The sequence below is a fragment of the Sorghum bicolor genome, chromosome 1 (assembly GCF_000003195.3).
Source record: "Sorghum bicolor cultivar BTx623 chromosome 1, Sorghum_bicolor_NCBIv3, whole genome shotgun sequence".
Classification (NCBI taxonomy): domain Eukaryota; kingdom Viridiplantae; phylum Streptophyta; class Magnoliopsida; order Poales; family Poaceae; genus Sorghum; species Sorghum bicolor.
The window spans coordinates 11,366,811-11,385,039 of NC_012870.2; the positions used below are offsets into that span (position 1 = coordinate 11,366,811).

Here is an 18,229-nt window from a genome sequence, read left to right on the forward strand (position 1 = left end):
TGATAATGGGAGCAATAATAGAGAGGTAGTAGTAGCAGTCATGGAGTTTTCACGCACACAAACAACAACAATAACAAAAAAGATGAATGAGAATGGTATTATACCTATCACATTCACACCTACTATACTACATGCCTATCTATATATCCACCTATCAATGAATCTGTCTCCGCGTGCGTGTGCTTCCTTCTCGGACAGAACCGGGCATAATTTTACCCGGCCGCCTTTGCCTTTCAGGCTTTTTTAAATTTCAACCGCTTTTCCTCCTTTCCATTCATTCGCCTCTCGGATCCTTTTCATTATCACATCCCAATTCCTTGCCGTATGCCAGAGGCTGATCGAAAGCACAGAAAGCGATTCCGATCCCATTGCCACGAGTGGACGCAATATTTATATTATTTTGCATCTCTTTTTGCATTTTGTGTAGTGGTCCTACATATGCCATGTCGATGATGTTGTCGTTCGCCATGGCCTCCGTACGGTCGATCATCGTCGTTGCATCTGCATCTGCCGCCTAATGTGAAAGTAGCTAGTACCTTAAAGCACAAGGCTTCCAAGTCCTTTTTCCAGGGTTACTTCAGAGTCACAGAGCATTTGATAAATAAAGCCATAGTATATATGCATATGCATGCATGCATGGCTACCTAGCTAGTGTGGGCAGCAATGGTGCTGGTTACTAGCCATCATCATGGTGGTGGATCTATCGATGGATCGATGATATAGCTTTAGGATAAGTGGTGTGGTGTTCTCCATCATCTTGATCTCACCAGTAGTCACACTCTCTTTTATCTGGGAGCATTATTGGTAAAACATAAAACTATATATGGAATAATCCATTGCTTTGATTTTATTAGTTGAGCCCACATATATGTACCTGTGCTTGGTAGCTATAGGCTCAAAAGGCTATAAGCACCATGTGTACGTGTGGTAGCATGTGGACACATGGGATCAAATCTGTGCCATCTTTTGTTGGGTGGTGCTTCGGTTTGCCTTCCAAGGAGGAATAATTAAGTTCCATGTGTAGTGGTGTGCTGTATGCATTAGATAGAGGCTATAGTATTTGCCTAGTGCTAGCTAAAAGGGTCAAGTGGTAGTGTATGAGCTAGCTGTACTACGTGACAATTCGTAGGTATTATTGGCTAGGAACAAAAGATACTTGTTTTCTTTCTCTTGTCGATGGAAAATTCCACCCGTCGACCTTTAGTTTTGTCAAACAATGTTCCATCTCTTTCACTCCCCTCTTATTGAACTCTAGCTGAATAAAATGGTTCCTTCCAAGTGCATTAGGTTTCCGATGTGACGCATCATTATTTAAAGAATTATGACTACTAATAATATTAGGTGATAATTGTAAACTTCAACGACAACGTGTGAGCAAACACTGAATATAAAAATATTACTATAAACAAAAAACAACTTAGAATACTTCTTTTTTTTTTGCGAAAATCGTACCGATAGAGTTATACTTAGAAGTTACTCCCTCACTCTGTTTAGAAAAAAAAACTGTGCAATTCTAATAAAGTACCAAATCAAAACATCTCAAATTTGATCAACTTTATGCAAAAAAAAAGTATCAAGATACTATGATACTAAATAAATATTGTTATATTTAGGAAATTTAAAGCATCGCATCATTATATTTTTATGGTATACCTATTTGGTATCATAAATATTGAAAGTTTTTTTTTTGTAAACTTGGTTAATAAACATGGGATAGTATGACTAAGAGGTGAACGAGAATTGCATCCTTTTTTCAGACAGATTAGCTAGGTTGGTTACCAATACAATTTGTACATTTTTATTACATCATACATTGTGCAAAAAGTAATACTTGAAGGTCCACGTTGGATACATGTCAATGCCAAAGCAATATATATATACTGGCTAGGGTGCGCCATCGCTATCACTACCACTATATTATAAATAAAATTAAACAACGGTAAGCATCAACTTTGGTAGCTTTATGTCTGCACTTTGGAGGCTACTACCCTTTCTCTTCCTCTATCTATTTCTGAGGTGAACAGGGCATCAAATATTCTAGATATGGACGAGCCATTGGCAAGCAAAAGTTGCCCTTAGCTTCTTGCATTGATATCGAATCTGCACCTTTGCGCCGGGCAGACGGCCACTCTATCATGCATGCATGATTCATCCATTTTTCTCCCAAGCCACACGTGAACCAGTAGTGAAACTTTGAAGGAACAAAGCCTTTAGTTTGGGCGGCATTTCGCTCTTTTTCCCCCCTGGCTTTCTCTCCCTCTCTTTACTTTGTTAGATAAATGGAGGAATCACACTTTACTCCTTTAGTTGACTGATATGAAGCGAAGAAGGTGACACACGGCCGGCGACTGACAGTTAACCATATCTCACTAATCTTTTATGGTTGTGAGATTAGGAAAAAAGGTGAGTGAGTTCACAAGAACCCATGCTAAACATGACAAATGTAATTGGAGACAGTATCGTCTCTCTTGTGAAAGCGATTGAACCTAGAAGAGCCTGCTTAAAAGTAAACAAGAGAAGGACATGATAGACGTTGATGTGGTGTGGCATGTCCATTCTGCTTCTGCCCATGCCAAATTGCTTTTTGATTCACATAAATGTGTTATACTGCAGATTGACTGAAACCTGGTCGGATAAAATAAACATTTCCTTAATTTTCTTCTGATCGAGGAAGCTGCATATTTATAAGAAAACGCCACATATCTCTGTACACCTGTTAATGATGGTTAGTGAAAAGAAAATGAACGCCAACCAACATCGCGCAAAGACGTACTTATGCTTTTTTTAAGACCCAGTTACAGACGTAAACGCTCACATATACGAGCAAACAATTTACCCCTGTGAACATACACACATACACTCTACTCCTATGAGCACCTTCGAAGAACTGAGCTGGACCGACAAATCGAGATTGACGAAGTCACCACATGCGCCTTACCTCTATGTTATACTTTGTTAATTTAATGGAAAACTAACATGAAAAGATTGTGAAGTCAATCCAGAATATTTTCTAAGAATCCATTTAAGCTAAACGAGATTGTACATATTGTGTGTGTTAAGACCGAAAAAATTGTACTAATCACCACCTATGAAAACAACTAAAACAACAAATGACATACTCCACACAAGTCCACATCCATGTGCTCATGCCATTTCTCAAAAGGAGAATGCAAATAAACTTGGTTTATCATTCAAGCATGTGTTATCATCTTGTGGATACCTTTTATTATCGTTTCAATATCAGCGAGTATGGTTTATTTTGTACAGAGAAGTTCATTTACTTCGCAAAGAAAATATAGTTAACTGTTTTAGTACTAATTATCATACCCCCATTATATTTAAACTTTTCAACAAGTAGGCAGCTGGCTCTTTTGATCATCATCTTCAAGGCGTGTTTTGATCTATTGTTGAGTGTACGCACTGGTTTAATTGATGGGCAATTAACTTATCCCGGTCAAAGAAAGGCTAATATGGTTGAGGTATTTTAGGATTATTTGTACATAGTTAAATGATTTACATACTGAACTGCCTTTCAAATAGGGCCTAAAGGATTCTGGAGTATCATACAAGCTGCTCTTTTCAATAATTATCACATTACATATATGGTTGATTTTGGTGTATTTAACGAATTATATCCATTAATTACGTGTGATCAGAAGCAATCCTGCCTAAATTAGCACCAGTGGCCAAATCAAAATTAAACTCAATAGGCAGCTAAACAAAGCTTGCCAAATGGCCATGTATATACGATCTATATCGATCGTGTTTCTAATAATAACTATAACTTATGGAGAGGCAGGTTTATACGGCAAAATCAACACGTTCTGCTGGCACATATATCAGCAGTAATCAACTCGGGATAATATTAGGAAGCTTGTCGAACAATATTAAGTCACATCATACTTATATCATCTGTAATGTACTGCATTTAATTCACAAAATAGCCAGATATATAACATTTTATTCTCTTAAATTGCGTGGCTAAAAACAATAGTATCTATATAATAAGGCCTAGTTCAGTTCAGGAAATTTTTTGAATTTCGCTACTGTAGCATTTTCGTTTGTTTGTGGTAAATATTGTCCAATCATAAACTAATTAGGGTCAAAAGATTCATCTCGCGTTTTACAGACAAACTATGTAATTAGTTTTTATTTTTGTTTATATTTAATGCTTCATGCATGTGCCGTAAGATTCGATGGGATAGAGAATCTTAAAAAATTTTGGGAACTAAACAAGGCCTAAGTAATAAAATAAATAAAGGAGGCATGCAGGCAATTACAACACACTGCGGCAAATAAACGCCCTGTGTAACCCAAACCTGAAAACCGCGTGCATGACGCTCCATGAATTGGAACATTGTAATGTAAATCGAACAAACCAGTAAAAAGAACAACACCGTTAAATTTCAGAATAATTATAGAAAAAATATAAGTATATCCATATTAAAATCAAGGACCTGAACTTGAGTGATCGAGTTGGAACATAAACAACTTATAACCCAGTGAATCCGAAATTTATTTTAGTTCATGAGAAATTGGCAAGGCAACCAAACAGGAGAGTTTTTGTAATGATGTAAATAAAGAAAAAGAAGAAGAAGAAGAAGAAGAAGACAGGCGCGACGGTTACAGGTGCGGCCATGATGGTTACTGTGAGAATAGGATGTTTCACCAATTGAGGTCTTGTTTAGTTTGCAAAAATTTTCAAGATTTTCCGTCGTATCGAATCTTTGGTCGCATGCATGCATGGAGCATTAAATACAAACGAAAATAAAAACTAATTGCACAGTTTATTTGTAATTTGTGAGATGAATCTTTTGAGCCTAGTTACTCTTTGATTGGACAATGTTTGTCAAATAAAAACAAAAGTGCTACAGTAGCCAAAAACTAAAATTTTCGTGAACTAAACAAGGCCTGAGTAGACGGCATCACAGGATCGGAAACGCACGGCACGGTACCGTGTGCCTCTGGAGTTCTGGACACAAGCATGCATGCATGTAGCTAAGCTAGCTCGAAGATTTTTCACATTCATATCATATCGCTTCCGATGAACAATACTGATGCCACTCGGTCGATCACGTGCAACTTGTGATGAGCCGATGCCGATGTGGTTGTAGTGTTCGGCGAGCAGTAGCAGATCGTGATGGTACTACAGCTAGTAGTATACGATACGACCAAGGAAGGGATGGAAATTGAGAGGTAACGGCACCGAATTTGATGTGTCGTCAGGCACGGCATCCAGATCAGATGGATGGATGCAAGTGACAAGCGCGGCCGCAGGCTTCGTTTTTATTTGACAAACATTATTCAATCATAGAGTAACTAGGTTTAAAAGATTCGTCTCGTGATTTACAGATAAACTATGTAATTAGTTATCTTTTTTTTCTATATTTAATGTTTCATACATGTGCCGCAAGATTCGATGTAACGAAAAATCTTGTAAAGTTTTGGATTTTTAGGTGTATCTAAACAACGCCGGTAGGCAAGCCTGCCTGCCTGATGGCTCATGCATGTCATGTGTGTGAGAGTATAAAAAATGAATGAATCCCTGTGGCCGGCGTTCTCTTTTGTTCCGGTCCGATCCGTTCCCGTTTTCCAAAGCAAAAGCATGCAGGCATGGGGGTGCCAGGTGCAGTTGGCACCAGGATTTGGCCGCTAGCTTATTTCTGTGCTCCGTCGAGGTGGCGCGAAATCGTCGTCAGCTTCAAATTCCTGGTCGTATATAGTACAAAACTTTATAGAAAAAAAAGAAAAATAACTAATTCTGTCCGCATTATACTCCTATTTCCAACAAAGAAGGCAGCAGGGTTTTGTTATTCGTTCCGTTCCGAGTTCCAAAACGGTGAGGAAATAACTATAATTTGGTACATCATTTTACCCTGACTTTCATGTTCATGCTATCGCTTATACTTGTGCTATGACTAGCTCGTAACTGATAGACAAGCAAATTTTTACATTATGCACAAATCTTTTCATGCAAATTCACTTGTTTACGTTACTATAGCTCATGCATATTGCATATTACTGGGGTGTTTGGCACTGCTTCACAAACTCCACCGTGGAGCAGCTCCACAAAAAAATTGAGTTTGTGGAGTATCTCTTTAGGTGCTCTCACAACTTCACACTTTTTTCTCGAACTGGGGGGGTGTTTGGGACTGCTTCACAAACTCTGCTCCACAAACTCTACCATGGAGCAGCTCCTTAAAAAACTGGAATTTGTGGAATACCTCTTTAGATGCTCTCGCAACTCCACCTTTTTCCTCGAACTGAGTGCGTGGAGCTGAAACCGTTTGGCTAAAAAACGTGGAGTGGAGGTGAAAAAGGTGGAGCAGAGCAGTCCCAAACACCCTCTGAGTGCGTGGAGATAAAACCGTTTAGCTAAAAAACGTGGAGCGAGCTGGAAAAACATGAAACAAAGCAGTCCCAAACATTGAGTAGTGGATAGCAATTACAGGAACATCGGAATTATTTTATAAATTCTAGTGTGGTCAATAGATGAAAGATTGTTTTAGTATGATTACTAGGATGATAGATTGATTTAGTACGATTAATAGGATGCATGGTAGATTGATTTAGTATGACTAATAGTAGAGTGTTTACAATTGTTGTAATGGAGCGATTTCACACACTAATTTGTTGCAATCTACGAAATAAATCAGCATTCCAATTTGGTTTTTTTATATATACGCATTTTATTATACATCTAGATATACCAGATACTATACGTTATGGTTGAGACAGGAAAGAGAAGTTCGTGAGATTGTGGCCACTTGAATCAAAGTGGTGTTTACAGTATTAGTTTAGTGGTCCTCTCATCTCACCTCTCATTTTTTGAATTAGTCACCTCATAGTCAGCGTTTTCTGCCTTAGCGTTGTCGCAGCTCCCGTCGTCCACTGCCACTGGTCCCCATCCTTTTCCCTCCGCTATCTCGCCAAAGGTTTAAGGAACTGGGATACATTGTTTCTAATAAATTTTTCTTTAGTAGATTGAGTCTAGGGTTATTGTCTCTCCATGCTAATTTTTTTGGTATTAGAGTTTTATCTTCTCCTTCTCTCCGGCGATGGTGAAGGAGAGAGGTGGAATCGGCTTCTCCATGGCGTCTCCGTTGAAGATAAGGACAACAACTTTGACGTCAGCATCTTCATCGACATGACGACATGGAGACTTTTGTTTCCGGACGGCGACATCAAGGCGTAGATGATGTCGCCGTCATGGAATAATTTTATCCAGTCCCTTCTCTGTTTTATTGTGGTTAGATCTAGCCACAGTGAAGGACTAGGGAGAATAATTTTTAGATTAGTCATCCTCACTCTTTTGGTGGTAGAAAGAAGAAGAAGAAGAAGAACGACACCAGAAAGAAGAAGTTCCTCAATTCCGCCTACTGGATTATTGTTGGCCGTCGTTCGTTGGGCATTTGTTCTCAGGGAATTTGCCAAGTGTTTGCCTATGCGGTCATCCATACTGCAAAGCATCTAACAGGTTAGGTTTTGAGTTGCGCTTTACACAGCGTAAGTACTATATTGTAATCTAAAGTGTCTCTAACGTGTTTGATGTACTCAGCTATCATATAATATAATTTTTCTTTAATCGCAAAAAAAATCTCACCTCTCATTTTTATAAAACTATCGCATGGGAGAGATGTGTCATTTCTTCTTCTTCTTCTTCTTCATCAGTTCTCTAATATTTCTCCCTTTTATTATGGCCACTAAAAAACATCTCTTCCCACCTAAAATAGAGGGGGAATTGCATCTCCCTCAATAAGCTAGGCTCACCCATTGTGCTCCCTCTGTTGAGTACATCCGCCGCCGCCAAGTGCACCCTCAACCGCCATTGACCACGCCAGGTCCGCGCGTTGCCTTGTCGCTGCCATGGCCACCGTCACCAGCACTGGCTCCCCACCGCCTCAGTCCCCTGCCACTACCCCACTGCCTCAGTCACCACCACTGGCTCCCCACCACCTTAGTCTCCGCGCTTAAATATGCCAAGTCTCCCCACCGCCTCAATCCTGCACCGCCATGGCTAGGTCTGCGCACACCTTGGTCCTGCCACTATTATGGCCCGTGTTCATCGCGCAGCATGGAGCCGTGCTTGACCCGACAACGTGAAGATCTGCCACAATGCGGGTGAGATGAACTGAGGCCATGTTTAGTTCATCCTAAAAACCGAAAACTTTTTAAGATTTTTCGCCACATCGAATCTTGCGGCACATGCATGGAGCATCAAATATAAATGAAAATAAAAACTAATTGCACAGTCTGTCTGTAAATCGCGAGATGAATCTTTTAAGTCTGGTTACTCTATGATTGGACAATGTTTTGTTAAATAAAAACGAAAGTGCTACAGTGTTGAAATCCAAACTTTTTTCGGATCTAAACAAGGCCTGAGGGGATTGAAAAGAAAAGAAAAATAAATAAATCTATTAGTGATAGGTGGCGGATTCCACATATTAGAGATATTATTATTGATACTCTATTGTAGCGTCTTCCTTAATGCTTAAAAAATAATATTTTAGTTGGCCAATATTATTTAATTGGGAGAGTTATGTTGAGGAGATGCTCTTATTAGTTTCTTCTAGATAGATAGACAACCAATATAATGTGACAATCCGAGGAGGATAGCACCTCCTGTGTACAGCTGATCTCCTAGTTGTCAATCCATCGGAAAGGCCTGCTCGTTTATGGAACGCTTTCCTATCTGAACGGCCCCAAGAGATTCGTACACCTTACCTGCCTGCCGTAACAAAGGCCAGTTCGCAAAAATTTTCAAGATTCCCCGTCACATCGAATCTTTGGTCGTATGTATGAAGCATTAAACAAAGATAAAAATAAAAACTAATTACACAGTTTATCTAAAATTTGTGAGATGAATCTTTTGAGCCTAGTTACTCTGTGATTGGACAATGTTTGTCAAATAAAAACAAAAGTGCTACAGTAGCCAAAAAGCCAAAATTTTGTGAACTAAACAAGGCCAAAAGCTGGCTCACCACACGTACGTTACCATATATATCTCCGCTCTATCACTTCCTGTCGCATGCATGTATATACTCCATATATAATATAAATATAAATCCCAGCCGAAATTAAATAAGCAGCCCACGGAAAATCGTGCAACGATTCTTGGTTTCTACTCCAAACAAGCCGCCAGGTTTTTTTTTTCACGAGTAGTAATAAGTAAGTAAAGTAATTAATTGCCTGCTAAGTAAAAAAAGAAATTCTTTTGAAAGGCCTCGGATTATTTGCCTTTTTCGTTATTTTCGTCTCGACTTGTATTTCTCACTGACCACGGCCAACCCAGCAGCTATAGCTAGCGCCATAAATACTACACGCCTTTGCTTCCATCCAAAAGGCCTCGCCTCCTTTGTTGCCGCCTAGCCTCTCCCTCGTCCCTCCCTCCTCCCAAGGCTGCTGCTCTGTGACGTCCGCACCGCCAGCGCCACCCGCGTCGCCATCTCCACCAGGCACATCCCCACCACCACCACCTTGGGCGCCGGGCCCTCCATGTCCATGCTTGGCTTTGCCAACTAGAGTATAGTGCTGTGTGCTCCATCGTCTTCTTCTCTTATATAAGACGCGGACGCATGTCCTCGGAGGAGGAGGCCGGCTGAGGACAAGATATAGAGAGAGGCGTTGCGTTGTTGCCCGCCGTGCCACACCATCGCCGGATATACATGGCCGTGGAATCGCACCGCCTCCTCTTAGCGCAACAAGGGCAAGGGCAGAAGCAATTCACCAACGCGGCGGCGGCGGGATGGCCTTGGACGAGTACCGGCGACGAAGCTAGATGCGCGACGGCGGCAGCGAGGCCGAGCCATCATCATCAACAACAGGCCGCGGCGGCGGCGTTCCAGTTCCAGCAGCAGGCCGCCTCGTGCGTCGGCGTGGGCCTGCCGGCGCCGCCGCCTCCGGTCTCGTCGTCGGCCGCGCCGTACGCTGCTGCTGGTGGGCAGGTCCTCGTGGGCGACGCGGCGGAGAGCGGCGTCACGTTCGGTGGAGGCGCGGGTGCGGCGCAGCACCAGGAGGTGGTGGCGATGGCGATGGCGGCGGCGACGGCGCCCAGGAAGCGGAAGCGCGTCGTCGAGCAGGGGCAGGCGCCGCCGGTTCTTGAGATCGGAGGCGCGGCCGACGTGGCGGCGCACTTTCATCAGCAACTCGTCGACGTCGACCGCCTCGTCCTCCAACACGTAAGTTTTCAAAGTCCGGCGGTGCCGATCCATGCCTCTGCATGCATGCCGGCGCGGCGTCTAAGTCGTCGTCGTCGTTCACGAGTTGTTTCTATACAGTAGAGCTAACGTGTTTTTCCGGCTATTGATTGGAATAACTGCAGACCGGGAAGATGTGGGCGGAGCTGACGGAGCAGCGGCGGCGGCACGCGCGGCAGGTGGTGGCCACCGTGGAGGCCGCGGCGGCGAAGCGGCTCCGGGCCAAGGAGGAGGAGATCCAGCGGATGGGGCGCCTCAACTGGGCGCTGGAGGAGCGCGTCAAGAGCCTCTACGTGGAGGCGCAGGTGTGGCGCGACCTGGCGCAGTCCAACGAGGCCGCCGCCAACGCGCTCCGCGGCGAGCTGCAGCAGGCGCTCGACGCCCAGCAGGCGCGCTTGTGCGGCGGCGGCGGCGCCGACGACGCCGAGTCGTGCTGCTGCGGGGAGAACGACGTCGCCGCCGGGGCCGGAGCCGGAGCAGCGGGCGCGGAGGACGGGGAGACGTCGTCGTCGCCGGCGTACGGGAGGAGGACGTGCGCGGTGTGCGGCGAGGGCGCGGCCGAGGTGCTGCTGCTGCCGTGCCGCCACCTGTGCGCGTGCGCGCCGTGCGCGGGCGCGGCCAGGGCGTGCCCGGCGTGCGGGTGCGCCAAGAATGGCAGCGTCTGCGTCAACTTTTCGTGATGGTCCTGAAACCGATAGGATTACTGGATTAGAGTAGGTTTTTTCTTTTTTTTTTCTTTTTGGGCCATCTTGTTGGCGCGACGGTTCAGTGCAGATGCGGATAGGAGACGGATGCATCTTTGTACTTGCCTTTTTTTTGGTTCTCAGAACTCTCAACAAGAAAAAAATAGTCGAAAATTTCGGAACTTTCATTATCGTTGTTGTGTCGCTTCCGTTTGTTTTCGGTCTACCTCTTTTGTATTTTTAGCGTATTTATTTATTTATTTATTTATTTATTATTATCTGTTTGTTTCCGGCTTTAGATTCTCTCTACCTCTTCTGTAATTTTCTTAGAGTATATCTGATTACAACTTACGAATTTGAACAAGTATATATCTATACTGTCGTCGTTCGTTGGTTTCAGAAATAACAACTGGAAGCTGATACAATATGTACAGTCTTTTTTTTAATAATAATAATTCCAAAAACAAAACGTGTTAGCTTTGACCACAACAATGCACAGTATCACATTTTTACGACTGTAAAACCCGAACCATCGTCGTACCTTGTACGCCGTGTATACAACACAGAAAGACAAAATAAAACGGTTGCTTTCTCTAACTCTCAAGCTGTTGGATCTGTTAAAGAAAAACCACGGTAGGCAATCAATCGAAACAAGGAAACACGGTTGGAGGTGGCGACAGGACACGGCACGGGACCGACGGAGCAGACGAGGAAACATTGGGCGCGGCTCGTTTACTTCCGAAAATATATTTTGGATTTTGTACATTTTGGTATTTTTGTTTTTATTTAATAAATATTATCTAATCATAAACTAATTAGTTTTACAAAATTTATCTTATAATTTACAAACAAATTATGTAATTAATTTTTATTTTTGTTTATATTTAATGCTCTATATATATATATATATATATCGTAAGATTTTGATTTGACGAGAAATTTTATTTTTTTTTATTTTTAGAGTGAATTAAACAAGGCCTCGGATACTGAAGCCTGTGAACTGCATGCCGGCCCAATGCAACCCACATGCGAGTAGCAGGAGGGACCCGAAACCAGAGGAGTACCAGCCAGTTCGTTCAACTGCATGCATGCAACAACTGCACCTGCAGGTTGGTGCTTGGTGGTGAACGATCGACCAGCAGCATCGCGGTCTGCACCGCACGCACGCGACGGACGATGGTCTCTGCTCGCATGGCACCGCCGCACGGACGACTAGTGTCTACCATACCAGTAGTCGTACGTAGTACTGTACGTACATGTGTTCATCTACCCCTCTCCTCGTACGTCCTCTTTCCGCCGCTCGATCTATTGAATTATTGTTTCACGCACCGCTTGCACCGTACCGTTGCACGACGACGTACAGGTGCACTACTGCACGGTGCTAGCTTTAGCTATAGTACGACCTGAGTTCTGGCTCGTGTTTTCCTCTAGTTTACGTTACGATTACGAATAGCGAACAAATTAAATAAATCCGAAGCTGATCGGTCCGGTGGGCCGCCGCCGCCGCCGCGCCAACGTACGACTGATCATCTATCCCCCTCGCGGGCCACGGTGCGTGAGACCCGCATTTTTGTGATCCATGAGTTTGCTGTGCGCTGCAGCTGCAGAGTTCGATCGTTCGGCGCCTCCTGGTTGTTGGCGCATGCAGCACGCATGTTATCTGAAATCGATACATGCATGCATCCAACGCTAGCTAGGCCTTCTTTACTTCCATCCAAAATCCAAAAACTTTTCAAAATTTCTCGTCACATCAAATCTTTAGACGCATGCATGGAGTATCAAATATAAACGAAAATAAAAACTAATTGCACAGTTTGGTCGAAATTTACGAGATGAATTTTTTGAGCTTAGTTAGTCTATAATTAGACAATAATTATCATAAACAGACGAAAGTGCTACAGTGTTCCGAAAACACTTCGGCAAGGAACTAAACAAGGCCCTATCGATCGCGGAGGACCGAGAGACGTCGTTGCGATGGCAGAGCAGCAGATCCAGAGTTGATGAGGGAGCTAGCGGCCGCAGCGCACGCGATAATGCCTGCCCGCCTGCCGACGCGCCGCGCCGGCCGCAGTCACTGGCATGCGACCTAGACCAGTTTTTTTTTTTTAATGATTTTGTATGTATCCGACCTCCGACGTCAGAACAGATGAGAGCTTCGTCCTGAAGTACTCCCTCCGTCCGTCCCAGCAATGAATTTGGATATACATAATATCTAGATTCATTGCTATAATTGTGTTTTTTTAGTGACGGAGGGAGTATAGCAAGAGCATGCCATCGTCGATGGATCGCGACAACAGATCGATGCATGCATCTTTGATTTGTTGTACTGTCCTTCCTTCCTGAGCTAAGCTCTGACGATCCATATCCGCTTTCCTGCACTGCACACACTAACAGGGGATGCTCTACTCCGACCGATCACCACTATGCAGATATTCCTAGGTCTTGTTTAGTTACGAAAAGTTTTCGGATTTCAGTACTATAGTATTTTTGTTTTTATTTGACAAATATTATCTAATCATGTACTAACTAAGCTCAAAAGATTCATCTCGTAATTTACAGGCTAACTGTACAATTAGTTTTTGTTTTCGTCTATATCTAATGCTTCATGCATGTGCCCCAAGATTCGCTGTGACGGGGAATCTTGAAAAGTTTTTGGTTTTTAGGATGAACTAAACAACGCATCAATAATCAATGCCTGTCCCGCGCTACCTGCTTTTGCTCACACGATGTGGCCTTTTAACACATTGGAGATAATTTTGACAGAGGCCAGACGGCATCAGATCAGAGAGCGGCCAGCGCCTAAGGCCTTGTTTAGATCCAAAAACTTTTTAAATTTTGACATTGTATCACTTTCGTTTTTATTTAACAAACATTATCTAATCATGGAGCAACTAGGCTTAAAAGATTCGTCTCGTGATTTATAGGCAAACTGTACAATTAGTTATCTTTTTTATCTATATTTAGTGTTTAATGCATGTGCCGTAAAATTCGATAAAGTTTTGGGTTTTTCTGTGTATCTAAACAAGGCCTAAGTGACATGGTGCCCACGGTGCTCTACCGTCTACAACTCCGATCCACTCGGTGAGTACCATTACCATCATGAATCAAACAAGACAACACAAAGCGAAAGCTGTCACTCTGCACGCCGAGATTAATTTGAGGAGCTAGCTAGCTTGTCCACACGGCCGGGTCACGGGGTGCTCTGCAAACTCATTTTTATGCTCATTCAGTGACACTTACAGAATGGATGGATGGATCGTAGCGTCCTCTATGAACTTAATTATAAACTGGCGCTCTCAGACTTGTTCGCCAGATGATTAGCATCGTACGTGACATCTTCGACAACTTTCGCGATATATCTTTCACCTCAAGACAAGAGCATGTCACTTTTTTAGATAACGAAGAGCATGTCACTTTTGTCACGCTAGGAGTTGCGATATGTCTTATTAGCATGGCTGAAAATATTGTTCGCTGATTTATTATAAGAAAAAATATTGTTAGCTTACAAAAAATGTATGTATGACTTATAAAACAGAGAAAAAAACTGTTGGCTCAGATCGAGACCGTAACTTGGGTATTATTTTATAATATGACAATAAAAATATTCCCGTTTATAGATGTAGATCTTCTTTAAAAAAAACAAACAAACAAACATGGAACACGGTAATAGGAACATGCCCATGTTCCCATTCCCAGGCCGCTAAGGCCCAGACTGCTGCTGTTCTACTCGATATCTGAATGAGTTCTATGGGCCTCAAATTATCAAGTGTATCATCACATCAGCTGGGCCTTCCTCCAAAAAAGAGGATGATGGGCCAAAGCCCAAATCCACGTCTAGGGTAGCAAGTCCGGCCCATTCACCACACCCACGTCCCCACCGGATCCGTCGATCCGCAATTCCCCATCCATTTCCGTACACACACTCCGACAGACAGGGGTTTTGCTAGGGTTCTCCTCCTGCCACACCACCGGCGTCCACCGCTCCGCCGCCCCCCACCTCCCCTGCCGCCGCCGCAGCGATGGCCGCCGTCGGCGAGGACGACGCGGCGTGGGAGCGCGCCATTTCCGCGGCCACCAAGGCCACCTCCGCGCCCAAGACCCTGGCCCTCGACGGCATCGTAAAGTCCTCCACGGGCCGCCTCCCCTCCGCGGCCCTGCTCGAGCGCGTCGCCGCCTCCCTCGAGGAGCTCTCCGTCGCGGGGGCGCGGCTCTCCTCGCTGGAGGGCCTGCCCCGCCTGCCGGCGCTCCGGCGCCTCTCCCTCCCCGACAACCGCCTCTCGGGCGCCGCCGCGCTCGCCGCCGTCGCGGAGGCCTGCGGCGCCACGCTGCGCCACCTCGATCTGGGGAACAACCGGTTCGCGGACGTCCAGGAGCTCGCGCCGCTCGCCGGGGTCGGGGTCGAGTCGCTCGACCTGTACCAGTGCCCCGTCACCAAGGTCAAGGGGTACAGGGAGAAGGTCTTCGCGCTGATTCCTAGCTTGAAGCACCTCGATGGCGCCGACTCTGAGGGCAACGAGCGTTTGGAGACGGATGACGACGAAGATGATGAGGAGGACGACGAGGAGGGGGAAGAGGGAGAAGAAGGGGAAGGGGTGGAGGGAGAAGAGGAGGGCGAGGAGGAAGAAGAGGATGATGGAGAGGAAGGGGATGAAGAAGATGGTGAGGATGGTGAAGGGGACGGCGACGAAGAAGGTGATGAGGAGGTAAGGATGTTGCTCTAAACCTCTCTTATGTATCAATCAATATATCTGCATCGATAAGTGTGTTTTCATATGATGAACTTCAACTCTTATACCTGACAAGTGGCACGAAATTCAAATCTTTAGCTGACAACTGCCAACTTGAAAAATGGAGTGTAACATTGCTAGTTTTAGATGATATATGATGCTAGTTTTGAGGGATTGTCTACGTGAGTGCCATTGTTAATTAAATGTTCATGGTACTGCATATGATCCATTTACTTGTGGACAACACTCCTTTGGTAGGTTCCTATGTGTATCGATCATTCAGTCTTAATTCATTTATGGACTATGTTCCTTTGGTAGGTTCCTATGTGTATAAATGTTAATTCATTTATTTTCTTTTATATGTCCACCTGTTTGCTTCTGTGCCATTTTACACATGAAGTCCAGTGCCATCCATCAATCTGTGTACACTCTCATTTTTGTCATTCATTGCTGTTGAGTCCTGGATGAGATGAATAATTGTTGGTGTCTTATTCCAATTTTAAAACCCTGGTATCATATTGATTGTATATTTGTTTTTTTTTCTGGTGCATGGAAGCAAATCTTGTGCAAGGTTATAAAAATATGACACCATTTGCATCTGGTGAAGGTGCATTGTTCTAAATGAAATATTATTCTGTCTGTTTGTAATTATGTTATTGCTAGAATGTATAATTCGAGGTGTTCTGGGTAGGATGTGTTTATGTTGAACTCTTTCCTGCTTGATCTTCTACATAGCTGATTTACCCTCGGCCTGCTATTTTCATGCCAATATTTTTATTTCTTAATATGTATCATTGTTGCACTGTGTATCATCGAGGTTTGACACTTGTCTTTTTTTATGTATTATCACCTAGTTATTTATTCATTGTTGCACTGTGTATCATCGAGGTTTGACACTTGTCTTTTTTATGTATTATCACCTAGTTATTTATTCTTGTAAATGCTTCGACACTCCATAATTATAGTTTAGTCACTGAGCACTCACAGTTCTTGGGCTGTGAGTATGTCTATCACCTTGATTTTGTTTTGACATATCGGTAGGTGCTAGTAACATCATGCTTTGTTTGTTGTTCCTCTAAACATGGTAGTGTTGAACTCTTGATGATGCTATGTTTGCACTTTGCAGTGTGAGCTGGCCTTGTTTTACCTTTAAAATTGTAACTGCCATGGCCTCGCAAACCATTCTATGTAGCTCATTCTTGGACGTCCCTACCATCATCTTGAGTGACCTAAACAAGTTGGATTGAGCAGTCTATTTTGCTGTTTGAAACTTGATTTTGTGGCCAAAGAATTTGGTGAACCTAATTCTGCAATAATACATTTGACCATTTCCAGGCTGAAGACGAAGACGGTGAAGCTGAGGATGACGAAGTTGATGCAGACACAGAAGACAAGGAGAACATCGAAAGCAAAGCAGGATCTTCCCTGCCAAATAAGAGGAAAAGGGATAGTGAGGATGATGCCAATGGTGACAAGTAAAACGGTGAGGGAAACAGTGTTTCCTGAACTTCGGAAGCGTTCGTGTTTACTGATTATTGTTTGCATGCTTTCTGTTTTTCCCCCCTGCATTTGTAATAGACTAGAGCATAGTTTTTTTAGGCGATTCCATTTCTGATGTATCTTCTGGATTCTGGAAGTTGTCTGACTCTGAAACAATGAGTACTCTTGGATGTCCCCAGCATGTATACACCCTTTGTTTGGTGTGACTTCCTGATGTTGCTAATCGAGATCCCAGTTCATATTGTGCTACTTGTGCTTCTGGAGGATGACCTTTTCATGCTTGTATGTAAACTGCGTATCGTTTGGCTAATAAGCCATAACAGAGAGTATCGTTGGTTGATTTGTTGCAGAGAAGAACACTGCTGAATGACTGACAGATTCATTGACTTTCTGGTGCGATATTTCCTACCTTAAGGTCGCGCAGTCGGTCCCAAATTGTTTTGGACTCTTTGGTTACTAGGCCTTGTTTACTTCCTCAATCATTTTGCAAAATGGTCAAGATTTTTCGTCACATAGAATCTTGTGGCACATGCATGGAACATTAAATATAAATAAAAAATAATTAATTGTACAGTTTGTTTGTAATTTACAAGATAAATTTTTTAAACTTAGTTAGGCAATGATTGAATAATAATTGCTAAATACAAACAAAAAAGTTCTATAGTAGCCATTTTGCAAAAGTTCTCGTAACTAAACAAGACCCTAGTGTCAGTTGGTCCGGGAAAGTTTAGTTTGAGATTTCTTCCAATCAATTGATTGATAGTTCGATACTGTACTTGTTTTGACCTGACACCTGACTTATAGAACCCGAAGCGTTCAAAGATGTGGACTGACTGCAATGACTGAAACGCCTCAATTAGAAAATGTTCGTAGGAGATTGTTTAAAAAATATTTCTCTTCGGCTGGTTCCTTCATTTATATTCTTAGACACATCGAAGCTTATAGTACATATATAAAACATTAAATATAAATAAAAAATTAACTAATTACACATTTTGTTTGTAATTTACGAGACAAATCTTTTGAGCTTAGTTAATCTATGGTTGGATAATAATTACTAAATACAAACGAAAGTGCTACACTGTCAAAATCTAAAACCTTTTTGGATCTAAACCAGGCCTGA

At 43.2% G+C, this 18,229-nt stretch overlaps 2 protein-coding genes across 2 annotated transcripts; both read left to right on the forward strand.

The window, feature by feature from the left end:
- LOC8056736 (BOI-related E3 ubiquitin-protein ligase 1) lies at window positions 9,223-11,070 on the forward strand. The gene is made up of 2 exons (XM_002464055.2): window positions 9,223-10,178; window positions 10,322-11,070. The coding sequence occupies exons 1-2, from the start codon at window positions 9,666-9,668 to the stop codon at window positions 10,874-10,876; spliced, it is 1,068 nt and encodes a 355-aa protein (XP_002464100.1). The 5' UTR covers window positions 9,223-9,665; the 3' UTR covers window positions 10,877-11,070.
- Window positions 14,771-17,355, forward strand: LOC8056737 (acidic leucine-rich nuclear phosphoprotein 32-related protein 2). Its single transcript, XM_002464056.2, has 2 exons — window positions 14,771-15,582; window positions 16,942-17,355. The coding sequence occupies exons 1-2, from the start codon at window positions 14,899-14,901 to the stop codon at window positions 17,083-17,085; spliced, it is 828 nt and encodes a 275-aa protein (XP_002464101.1). The 5' UTR covers window positions 14,771-14,898; the 3' UTR covers window positions 17,086-17,355.